The 12,946-nt window shown below is 42.8% G+C and overlaps 2 protein-coding genes across 4 annotated transcripts; one reads left to right on the forward strand and one right to left on the reverse strand.

Moving 5' to 3' along the window:
• Positions 1 to 1,446: 1,446 nt before the first annotated feature.
• isoc1 (isochorismatase domain containing 1) lies at positions 1,447 to 9,303 on the reverse strand. Of its 3 annotated transcripts, none has more exons than XM_079525151.1 (5): positions 9,011 to 9,303; positions 5,821 to 5,880; positions 4,748 to 4,951; positions 3,813 to 3,929; positions 1,447 to 2,364 (listed from the first exon to the last, which is right to left on the reverse strand). In XM_079525151.1, the coding sequence occupies exons 1-5, from the start codon at positions 9,278 to 9,280 to the stop codon at positions 2,215 to 2,217; spliced, it is 801 nt and encodes a 266-aa protein (XP_079381277.1). In that variant the 5' UTR covers positions 9,281 to 9,303; the 3' UTR covers positions 1,447 to 2,214. The 3 variants fall into 3 exon arrangements, with proteins under 3 accessions (XP_079381277.1, XP_079381276.1, XP_079381278.1); XM_079525150.1 differs by having other exon boundaries at positions 5,821 to 5,940; XM_079525152.1 differs by lacking the exon at positions 5,821 to 5,880.
• Positions 6,670 to 7,428, forward strand: LOC306940268 (coenzyme Q-binding protein COQ10 homolog A, mitochondrial-like; the record flags this gene model as incomplete). Its single annotated transcript, XM_079525290.1, has 1 exon — positions 6,670 to 7,428. One exon carries the CDS (start codon positions 6,670 to 6,672, stop codon positions 7,426 to 7,428), a length of 759 nt encoding a protein of 252 aa, XP_079381416.1.
• Positions 9,304 to 12,946: the final 3,643 nt, after the last annotated feature.

Genomic DNA, 12,946 nt, shown 5'->3' on the forward strand with positions numbered 1-12,946 from the left:
TGGAGAGGAAAGTCTGGAGCTCTCTGGTGGAGCTGTTGCCCCCACGACCAGACTACAGATAAGCGGTTGAAGATGGATGGATGGATGGAAAACTAAACGATAACGACAACTAAAATTAAAAAAACATTTGTCATCTGAACTAATTAAAAAATTGAATTAAAAACAATTGATACTGAACTAACTGAAACTGTATTGTTTACAACACTTAATAAAACTAACTGAAATGATAGATAAAATCATCAAAATGCCTTTATTTTTTGTCAATTTTTAAGCTTTTTGGTATGATATGAAATCTTAATCTATTTATTTAGTTGTACCAGTTTTACACCAGGCACCACCATGTGGCACCTTGCGGTCCGTGACGTCACTCCTTTACAATCTGTCAAATAACCGAAAGTTAAAAAATAACTAAAACTAATAAAAAACTGTTATTAGCATTTTCTAAATAAAAATAAATAAAATATAAAAACTAGAATATTCGCTCTAGAAACAAACAAAAAAGAAAAATAATGCCAAAACTAAAAAAATGAATTAACTAAAATGAAAAATTCAAAGCCATTACAACCTCCAGAGTCCAGAATGTGGCCTCACTCACTCCAACCGGCTCCACAATGGCTGTGTCCAGTTGGCTCTACTCATGCTGCCGTCGCCTCACCACACCACAACCTGTCTGTCTGTCGGCTCTGGAATTATTCACGAGATGCTAGCTACGTAGCTTCACCAGGTGTCATTTGACAGGGCTGTGAAACCCAACCCCATGCCTTCTTCTTGTTGGAGAGCAGCAGTAGTAGCTGTAGCGACCAATGAGGAGAGAGATCTCAACCTAGGGCTGAGGAAACTGATCGGAACTATATAGAAACCAAATTATTTAGAAATAATAACTTACTTATACGTTATAACCTGAATAGAATATATTTTTATCAACAAATTGTCACACAAAATAGATATAAACAGATATGAATAGATAAAAAACAAAATCAACAAAATTGATTAACCACTGAACGCTGTACACTGTCAGAGGTACAATTCTTCTCTTACGGGAATAGAGCTTGGGCAGCAGTGGCTCAGGTGTAGAGTGGCCAGATGGGAACCTGTGAGGTTCCCAGTTCAAACCTGGGCTCCCCCAGAGTGAGTGTCTAAGCGTCCTTGAGCAAGACTCTGAACCCCGAATTGCTCCCGATGTGCAGGTTGGTGCCTTGCATGGCTTCCTCCGCCATCGGTGTATAAATGTGAATGGGTGAATGTAATGCACAATCTATGTGAAGGGCTTTGAATAAAAGCGCTATATAAATGCACCATTTACCATTTGTAGATGTGTTATTTTTTCTATTCGTCTATTCGGGCATACGTAGTTATTCATTTCACTGCAAAATTGACAGCTTCTGTCCACGTGATGAACCGGCTAATTTTACTAAACAACAAACTAACAATAAACACAATAATAACTTGGTGATATAATTTGCTACGTTTATTTACAATCGTTTCGGTTTGACGAGCTTGCGAGCACCAATAGATAACAGATAACTCCAAGAGTGCTCAGTGATGATTTTTGTTCAAACTTCAAACAAGTGTTAAATAGTTCTACATTGTGTTCAGTAACAGCTAGGGTTCTCCCCCGTTTCTCCAGCTCTTCATACTAAACAGAGTCGGGACAACAATGTCATCCAATCAGGAGAGAGAACTCTATACACTTTGTGTATAGTATATGAGTACTCACTCCTGATTGGTTTATACAGTATAAACAAGCTTGTGAAATTGGAAATAACAAAAGCAACAACAAAAAACATTAGCAGACAACATTACTTTGGAACTGAAACACCATTAAATTAAAGTTAAATGATCTCTGTGGGGTCTACTAAAAAGCTAGAGACACAAAGAGATTTTTATTCAACAAGATAATATCACTCACGCCCCCTTTTAACTGCTCATTAACCGATAGGAGCCGATCTACAGGCTAGCGACGCGACGAGTCACTAGCCTTTAGAACAGCTATTTTCAGCACGGTGCGCCGTCGTGCAGTGAGTCTATGGTAACATCTCACATGCACACCCTGATCTGGTCTCCACTTCACTGCACGTGGAACCTTCTACCTGCAGCACTGCTTCTAAATGTCTGGTGTGTACAAATGGAACCAAACAAACTAACAGAGTATCCCAATGGTCCACTTGTACACTCAGTTACAGGCCCAGTAAAGGGGTCCAGAAACGGTGTAGTCTACACCTTCATGGCAAGGAGACCGGACTCCGGGGCGCTGGTTCTGATGACGCTTTGGACCTCCTTGAACTTGGGGTGCTCCTTGTCGCCGACCAGCTGCAGGAGGACCGCCTCGCTGGTGGTGACGACGGCGCCCGCCCCAGACAGCCTCTGAAAGTAGGTTGAGAGTGGCTTATTGTCGCTATCGGCCGGTAACACGCGGGAGTCTGTCCCCGTTACAATGCTCTAGACCCCTAGAGATGGATTGCTGAGGTGGAGCGCCACACCTACCATCAGCTCCCTGCAGTACTTACCGCACGACTTGCCGCATCCAAGCCGTGCTACACATACCCTGAGTTGGCGGTGCCCGGGATCGAATCCATGACCTTGTGGTCTAAAGGCGAGAGCTCTCCGGAATTAAAAATGTAACATATTGGTATCAAAATGTAAGTACAGCACCAAATGTAGAAAGAATGTCTTATTTCAAGTTTTCAAACGTATACAAATCTTTTGAAAATAATCACGATGCGACGCATTAGATCTAGATTTTCAAATGGCCGAAATGTATATAGAGCTGAAGTGTTCAATGTATGTTTTGTAATAATAATCAATGTAACTAGTAACTAAAGTTTTCAAATAAATAAGTGTAAAAGTACAATATTTTCCTCTGAGATGTAGTGGAGTAGAAGTAAAAGTACCTCAAAATTGTACTTAAGTACAGTACTTAAGTAAATGTACTTAGTTGCTTTCCACCACTACTATTATTGATAGTAGCTTATATTCTTAAATAATTATAATTATGATTATGATTGTTTGGCTTAGCACAGCTCAAATGTGTGGTTATAAATAATTCGGTATTTAGAGTCATCATTAGATGTCACACTCATTTGGTATGAAATCACGGGCCGTTGGGAGTATCCACCAGTATCCACCTGACTGACTGTGAGTTATATCTATTGTTTATGAAGTACCAAGAATGCCAGAACAGACCACATCCAATCGATCTGTCACCCGAAAAGATCGACCCATTGCTTTCTTTTCTGACTCTCTCTATAGCAATGATATAGCACTATATATAGTAATAGCACACTCTATGTGACGTTATTCATGAACAAGGCTTATGTGCACCAGTGTTCATTTTGTAGATTAAAACTATGACGAAAAATGTTGACTACCTTTTCTCAGTGACAAAAACGAAATCTAAACTAAGCTATGATGACTAAAACTAAACATATTGACAACAACAAATAAAAACTAGACTGAAATGTTAGGGGACTAGAGGAGAAGAGATTCAGTAGAACTAAAAAGAAGACAAGTCATTTTATGTTGGGTTGCACTCAGGTGTTGCACTCTGAAAATAGCAGATCTACAAACGTGTCGTGTTGTGAGAATGTAGATCTGCTATTTTTAGCATGCAGCCAAGTGTGAAATCAGCAATTACGACGCCTCCAAGGCCCGCCAAAATGCATTTGACAACTAAAACCTTGGGATATTTAGTTGACTGAAACTAGACGAACACTAAAACCTTCAGATGACTAAAATATGACTAAAACTAAATTGTATTCAAAAGACTGATGACTGAAACTAAATCAAGAGTTAAAATCAACCCTGATGCTCACCTGAAAAGCAAACATCCTGTCCACCATGCTGCGTGACGACGTGGCGTCCGCTACCACGTGAACCTCGTACCCACGGCCAATCAGATCCAGAGCTGTCTGCTGGACACACACATGGGCCTATAGGAGACGAGAGAAATAAACCACTCATCCAATCAGATAGATGTCTGCTGGACACACACACATGGGCCTATAGGAGACGAGAGAAATAATACACATTTAAAACCACTCATCCAATCAGATCCAGAGCTGTCTGTTGGACACACACAAGGGCCTATAGGAGACGAGAGAAATAAACCACTCATCCAATCAGATCCAGAGCTGTGTGCTGGACACACACATGGGCCTATAGGAGACAGAGAAATAAACCACTCATCCAATCAGATCCAGAGCTGTGTGCTGGACACACATGGGCCTATAGGAGACAGAGAAATAAAACACATCATCCCATCAGATCTAGAGCTGACTGCTGGGCACACAAATGGGCCTAGATGGCACAGAGAAATAATACACATACTGTATCTAGGGCTGTCACGATTACACGTTTAAATTGACGAGTAACTGTCACACTGCGATTAAAGGACCACTTCACCACTTTTCAACCCAACTTCATATAATTGGTCCTCACTGATGATGATGATACCACCGTTTTTTTAGACAGACTACTCAGTCTGTGTCTCCTAGGAGGGCTGTGGGCACTGGGCAGTTCAGAAACCCGTCCACCAGTGACAGCAGAGCAGGCAAACATTGATCAAAATAACAATTATTCTACTTCTATTTGAGTGTAAAATTAAACCAAATGGTTTCATTTTATGCTCTGAAAAGTTAAAGATCTAATAAGGGTCCATTTGGTCACCAACTCTCCATCATTTTGCTGGGGACCACCTGGTCTAACTGCTCTAACACAAACAGCACTACAGTAGCGTGTCGTCCCTTACCTCTATCCCAAACAGCACTACGGAGCGCAGCGCGGGCAGATCCGCCAGCACAGCCTCCGTCTCGGGAAGCACCATGGAGAAGCGGGTCTTTGGGAAGAGCAGCCTGGCGCCGCTCACGTCCAGTTCTGGCACCGTGCTGCCCAGACCCTTGGGGTACTGCTCCGACACGATGACCGGGATGTCCAGGATGCCGGCCCCCTGAAGCTGGACACACCAGAAGAAAAAAGAGAGAGGCCGGCTTTATTATTAAGCTACTATTATATTTCATGTTATGTAATAAACATGCGCTGATGAGCTAATGAGTGCCTGCTTGCTTGCTCTGGGGAGGAATTTAATTTTGACCTTCAGGTCAAAATCTGTGTCAAACCAGGAACAACCCCAGCACTCACACGCACATGCAGGCAGGCACGCACACTCTCACAAACAAAAAGAGACTGAACAGGTGTAACACAAGAGAACAGAGCTACACTGTAAAAAAAACATTATGTATTTTCATCCATAATTCAGTTACCTACAATCCTACATGATTATAATTTTCTTTTTCCCCAAACGTCACCGGGATCATATTCAGGACTGGAACCCGCGACCCATATATTACACACACATTACAGTAAAGTGTTTCTTGTGTCCCAAACATCATTCAAATAAGATCTGGTTGCAAAAGGGGTGAAGTGGCCCTTTAACACAGGGGTTCTCAACGTTTTTGGCCGGGGACCCCCGGAAATGCTTTGGCAATGTCTCGGGACCCCCGCCCCGCCCCCTCCCGACCCCCAATATAAATTGACTGCTACAATAACCTTAAACCATTTTGGGCGGGAACCCCTTTTGGTGTTTTAAGCATTGTTATAATTTAGCTATTGAAAAATAGCAGATCTACAAGCTCATAGCGCGCCACCGAGTGGCGCGCTATGAGCTTGTAGGTCTGCTATTTTTTTTTTTTTAATAATTTGGGGACCCCCTAAAATAATTTGGCGACCCCCCGAGGGGTCGCGACCCACGGGTTGAGAACCCCTGCTTTAACAAACACGCTGACGGACAAAGAAAGCATGGAAGTAGCATGAATGAAGCATTACCAGTCTTTGTGCCACGGTGACGATGTCCTCAAAATAACTAATGGCAGGTCGGAATCTCTCCTGGAGGTCACAGCAGAAGAACACAGTGGTCTTCTGACACAAGTTACCCAATGGCACCATCTGGCAGAAGAGATGTGAATTACATCCAATTGAATTAACTATTTAACCCATTCAGGCCTGACGTCGAAATTTAAAAAAAAAAGTTTTCTAAATCATGACAATTTTCGGAAAGATTTGAGGCACATTTTAACGATTTTTCAAAAATAGCAGACCTACAAGTTCATAGCGCGCCACTCGGTGGCGCGCTATGAGCTTGTAGATCTGCTATTTTTCAATAGCTAAATTATAACAATGTTTAAAACACCAAAAGGGGTTCCCGCCCCAAAATGGGTTAATGGTTAATGTGGTTAAACGCTAACGTGACATGGATGCGTTCCAGGTCTCAATGGATTAATAAGCCATCTAAATGCCATATATATATAACCATATAATTATGCCATGCAATGGTATGGGACCAAGCTCAAAACGCATCGCTTCTCGAGCTTGTGGATCTGATACAAAAAAACAAAAAACAAAAGTTAGAATACGGAGATAAGAGGTTTCTGCCTGACAGCCACGATACATTATAAATAACAAGTCTTTCATGCGAGTGAGAAAGGATATACATTTTATTCAGGGTAATACATCGCCCAAATATGGACGTAACTGAGACGTCACAGTTAAAAGGAAAAGAATGCCGTTTAAAAGGAACGGGAAGACCTTGAGATAGGGCTCTCTGACAGAGATAACCCCTGTGTGTTGACATCCCAAAGCTGAACCCGAGTCCTCTGAACCTGTGGTCTCTTAAGAATGGCCGCCACGGTCATTGGCAGGCAGTTACTGGCGGGCGTGATGAGAACGCTCCATAAGTCCACGGACATCGCCCACGTGGTCACGCCTCGGCCCCGTCCGCCAGCGCGGGCCGGGGAGCGCGCGGGATGGCACGTTCCATTGGCCAGAGCTCCCAGAGAGCTTTTCCATCAGGGCCTGCACGGAGCTACCGCAACGACAACTCAACGCAGAACAATCACGAACCTCTCCAGTGAAAGGAAAGAGTACTTGGAGCGGAGGATACTCGGATACTCCATGGAACAGATGTACGAGATAGTGAACAACGTGGACGACTATATGCACTTTGTGCCCTGGTGCAAGGAGTCCCAAACCATCACGAAAACAGGCCCCAAAGACGGCCTCTCCAAAGCAATACTCGAAGTGGGCTTCCCGCCGCTGGTGGAGAGATACACGTCTGTGATCACCAGCGTGCGACCACACCTCGTCAAAGCGGTGAGTAGCGACGGGACGTTCTTCGACCACATGGAGACCACGTGGCGCTTCAGCCCGGGCCTGCCCGACCGTCCGCTCAACACCTGCACCGTGGACTTTCGGACCTCCTTCCAGTTCCGCCCCACCGCCCTGCTCTGGATCGGCCCTGAGCTGTACTCACGTTTCTTCCGCGAGGTGGTGAAACAGACTGTGGCGGCCTTCGAGCGGCGTGCCGGCGAGCTGTACGGCCCGGCGACCTGCATCCCGCGGGACTCGAGGCATCATGACGTGCACAGACGTGACTGAGGCCCCACGGTGTGTCAAGATTATTCTCCTAACCGCAATTATTTGAGATAGTCGCAATTATTGTTTTTTCATAATACTCATACTCGTCAAGATAAGCCTATCTCACAGCCCTTCCCCGCCCCCTTTCCACGCCCCCTTTCCAGATGGTGATGACGTGACGTCACTCCATAGACATTACATGTTAAAAGACCTACATTCAGAAGCCATAAACAACGCTTTTTCTGAAGGAAAACTTTATTCTATTTGTTTTAGCGGTCTTAACATCTTGCCTTAAATGGTGCAGAGAAAGCAGGTAGGGATGTAGCTCTGGTCCATAGCCTTACTCATGGACCAGTGCTACATCCCTACCTGCTTTCTCTGCACCATTTAAGGCTGTTTCCAAATGTTAAAATGTAAAAGACCAATATTATTATGAAGAAAACAAGATGTGGCCCAGGCGGTGGCGTAACCGTCTGGGCACCCGACTGGTAATCCAGTCGCAGTGTGCCGCGGGTTCGACTCCCGAGCCCGACACGGCCTTTACTGCATGTCTTCCCCCATCTCTCTCCCGTTTCCTGTCAGCCTACTGTCTGTCCCTTCAAAAACCAATAAAAGGCGTAAGCCGCAAAAAAAAAGAAAGAAGAAAACAAGATGTTAAGACCGCTAAAACAAATAGAATAAAGTCTACCTTCAGAAAAAGCGTTTATATATTACCGTATATTACTGTATATGCCTGCTAAACTTGAGGTTTACGGGCAAATCTAGTGCCCATAATTGCCCGTTAACTCCTCTTTTCATGCATAGATACTCTAGAGAGCGTAAAATTAAACCATTTAAAAATAGTTTCATTTTACGCTCGCAAGAGTTCAATTATTGATAAACATCTGCATTACTTACTTTACAAGAAGTCTACTTGTAAATTTGTAAAAGAATAATAATAATAATAAGTTCTACATTTAGAGAATGTAGAACAATTGTTCTTTTGATCAACGTTTGCCTGTTGTCTCTCCTAATGGTACCAACATCAATACAGCTTACAGCATGGAATTGTGGACAAAATCTTATCCAAGGACAATTTTTTTTTAGTTTTGAGTCTGAGAGGCTGAAGGTCATCAAATGGTGGTCCGTGGCTCAAATGCTAAATAAATAATGGACCTTGATATGAAAGGGGTTGAAAACCACTGATTTAAACCTTTTTGATGATTTGAACATGGTGGACCCTATTGGAAACAAGTGTAATGCTTAATTGGGTCTTCCACTCACAGTTAACAGCCTGCTTTGTATTGAGTTTGTGCTTGAAATGTACTGTAATTCTGAAAACTGTTAATACATTACATCAGAGTATTTCAAATTTTCAGTACTTTGATCTACTCCACTACACGTGACATCTCAGGGGAAAATATTATACTTTTTACTCCACTATTATTATTTGAAAACTTTAGTTACTTTGCTTTGTAGATTTTGTGATTATTATTATTACAAGTACATTTTGATATACCAATACACTTTTTAAATGTTGAATTACTCGTAACAAGAGTATTTCTACATTGCAGTATTTATACTTTTACTTAAAATAATAATAACAAACGAGTAGTTTTCCCACCCCTGAGGGGTTGCAGCAGGGCACCAGTCTCAGTTTGCAGGGCGCGTGCGACACAGTGAAGTCCGGCGGCGCGTCCACGTACTGTCCCCACTCCTCCGAGAACACCTGGATAACGTGCCTCGCGCGCACGTCCACGTCACGACCGTACTTGGACGCGAAGCTCTGCAGGATGACATCGTGGCCGGATCCCTGGGGCAGGGAGCACGGACGGGAGAACGCGGAGAAGGACAGCAACACTGGCACTTCAACACTAGCCATGGTGTCCGCCATGTTTGTTGTTGATGTTGTGTCACGCCGACCCGACGACGGAGCATGCGCAGTGTGGGAGCTAGTTTAAACACCCCCATGATCCTGGAATGTTGCAATGCCGCCATCTATTGGACTGTAACGGTGTTACAGCGCAAAAGCACTACTAAAGCAGAGGTTTGATTGATTGAATACTTTATTAGCAGTTTGTAGAAAAAAGCACAGCGAAGTACAGTTCAATTAAAGTCTGCTATGCTATTAAGAGATTTATATATTTGTTTCTATTGGGGGTCCTTTAATACGTATGGACTATAGCCTACTCATTTCATCGAAGCAATTTACCAAAAATACAATAGTATTCGAGACCTATAAACAGTTGGAAGTCAGAAAGACAAATATGTACTGTACACTTTAATTGGTTTGGGGGGGGGGGGGGGGGCTAGGTATTAGATGTCCTATAGACTCTATAGATACCTAGAAGACCTAGATAGCTTCTTAGACTAGACAGAGCTATCGATGAATTGAGTACTAAGGACCCAATTGAAACAAGCCATAGGCTTTCTTGTGTTTAAAATCCTCTTAGCAGACCCTGCTAAGTATTCAATTCAGGTCGGTTTAGTTGTATTTATTTCCAGCTGTTTTGGACAACAAAGTGCGTATACAATGTGCATTAGTGCAGCTTGTGCAAGAAGGCCCAATCACAAAATAAACTAAGAATAGTAAAGTCCAAGGCACACGTTCAAGTTTGATATGGTAAAGTGTCCAAGATAAACGGTAACAGGTACGGTCACCCCTTTTCCATCTCGCCCCACTACTCTACCTAGCTGTAAATAACAAACATAATTCATGTTGGTGATTATCATTCTAAAACAGTTAGTCCCAATACTTGATCCGGATTGGCCGGTTTCTGATTAGACCGCATAGTAAATCTCACGATAATCTACACCTTAAATCAGTTTATATTTATATCAATCCCAGGTGTGTTACAGTGAGCCCGTATCTCTGGAGCTGAACTAGGGAAGGGAAGCACTTGATTTCAGTACAAACCCTGGCCGTGTGGGCTTCTAAGCACTGCCCGCGCACATTCTATATGGTGAGTGATGACTGACTGACTCTGGCGGCACTTGTAAATATGCAAGTGCCCCCTATTCTCTCATCACTCAGAACAGCTGTTCGCTAAGTAGTTATGCAAGCTGCTTTGACATGATGTTCACAGACATATCAGCTAAATCGGGATTCAAAAAATTATGCCTCACGCCTCTCAGCCATTACAAAATGCAAAACCACACACCTCTTGTGGCTTATTGCTTTAATATGCTGCAATATAGAAATACTCTGTTACAAGTAAAAGTCCGGAAATTCAAATTGAAAATGAACTTGAGTAAAAGTACAGTAGTTACAGTATGTCAGTTAGGCCACCATGAGTCACACCATGACGGACCGATGTGCTCTTTAAGATGTCGGCTGAGGCTGATCCTTCATGCCACCTGTCGCGTCTGCATCCATATGCTATGACACAGGTCTTCTAAGGGTCACAGGTCAAGGGAGGGGACTGGAAAGTAGATGAATATAACGCACGCACGCGCGCACACGCGTGCGTGCGTGCGTGTGTGTGTGTGTGTAATCTCAATTCATAAGATTATACCACTCCTAGCCCTCCTATTTATAGTCCTCATAGTATTGTAAGAAAGATAAAGAAAATGTTCAAGCATGCATGCTTTGCCGAAGCCATTGTGCAGCAGCCATGGAGTAGCTGGCTATAGTTTGGGAAAGGCCTGCCTGGGAACTCCTTGGCTGTGACAACAATGTTCAGCGGTGCACAATACAACTTCACAGAGTTAAACAAGCACTCCCGGCCTGTACAGTGTACAGTAGAGATGGGATGTTATGTTGGGGAGAGTGTAGTAGTAGTGGTGTGTGTGTGTGTGTGTGTGTGTGTGTGTGTGTGTGTGTGTGTGTGTGTGTGTGTGTGTGTGTGTGTGTGTGTGTGTGTGTGTGTGTGTGTGTGTGTGTGTGTGTGTCTGGTGGGGGATGGGGTACTAGTCAGTGCTAGGCTAGGTAATGCACCACTGAGCGCTAATCCTCAATGTCACAAAGAGCCACTGCTGAAGACACTAATGAGACGCGCAGCGAAACCCGGACCGGATCGCGTCAGAGTGGAGTGCGTGGCGTCCCGTCCCCTCTTGCAAAGGCCGGCATGTGGCTCAGGAGATGGAGTCGGAATTCGGAAAGGTCTCCGTTTCAATCTCCTGGCTGCGTGTCGCCCATTGCATGGTTTTCCTCAGCAGTCAGTATGTTAATGTGAAATGCATTTTACAGTACTTTATTATAAATGCACCATTTATAATGTGAAATGCACTGTAGAGTGCTTTGGATAAAGGTGCCTTATAAATGCACCATTTATAAGGTGAAATGCATGATTGTAGAGTGCTTTGGATAAAGGTACTTTAAAAATTCACCATTTTCATCAGCGATTCTCCATCGCAACCTTTGGGGGAAGGGCAGTAGTGGAAAAAGTACTTACATTATCAATTATGCAATATAGAAAAAGTCCAGAATTTAAATTGAACATGAGTAAAATGAGTACTGCAAAATGTACTTAAAGTACCCAAAAGTAAAAGTACTCATTATGCAGAATGTCCCATTTCACAAGTTTTCAAATGTATAACATATTTTTTATTGAAAATAGCAGATCTACAAGCTCACAATGCGTCGCATCGCGGCTTGTAGATCAACTATTTTCAAATGGCCGATATGGGGCTAAAGTGGTTAATGTATGTTTTGTAATAATAATAAAAATCTACAAAGTAACTATAGTAACTAAAAGCTGTCATAAATGCTGTGGAGTAAAAGTATTGGAAATTGGGAATACTCAAGTACAAATACCTCAAAATTGTACTTAAGTAGTAAATGTATTCATTTACGTTACACTGGTGGGAAGTAACCACTTTCAGCCTGGCATACGCATTGAAAACGCACAACACAGCAGCCAATAGATCAGATGGGTGGCCTCAGATCCAGAAAAGAGTTGGAAACGGTGGTGGAAACTGAAAGTAAGTAAGCCTACATTTACTACCAAGAACTGTACTTAAGTACAATTTTGAGGTATTTGTACTTCATTTGTATTTCAATTTCCAATACTTTTACTTTACTCCACATCTCAGAAGCAAATATTGCACTTAGAACTACTTTGTTAATTGTGATTATTACTACAAAACATACATTACGGTCCACTTCGGCCCTATATAGCCTTCGACCATTTGAAAATATCTGCTATTTCCAAAATATGTTTATACAACTTGAAATGGGACATTCTGCATAATGAGCGGGTACTTTTACTTTTGGTACTTTAAGTACATTTGATGTACATTTTGAATTCTGGACTTTCAGTTGTAACGGACTACTTATACATTGCAGTATTGATACTTTTACTTATACGTGAGTATACTTTTTTCCACCACTGGTTTGGAATTGGAAATCCTTAAGTTTACATTGCAGTGTTTGTGTTGTCTAAAAGAATCCACCCCGTGTTTTCGTGTTCCCCGTCTCCCCTCATGGCTGATTACCCTCTAACTCGGCAGCCCAGAGCAGTATGTCTGTGTAGTGTGTAACACCAATGTTACACGCTCATTAGTGTCCCATCATGGATGACCACCCAGCACCTACATCCCAACACAAGCAAACCACCTG

Source organism: Electrona antarctica, assembly GCF_951216825.1.
Source record: "Electrona antarctica genome assembly, chromosome: 16".
In the NCBI taxonomy this organism is placed as follows: domain Eukaryota; kingdom Metazoa; phylum Chordata; class Actinopteri; order Myctophiformes; family Myctophidae; genus Electrona; species Electrona antarctica.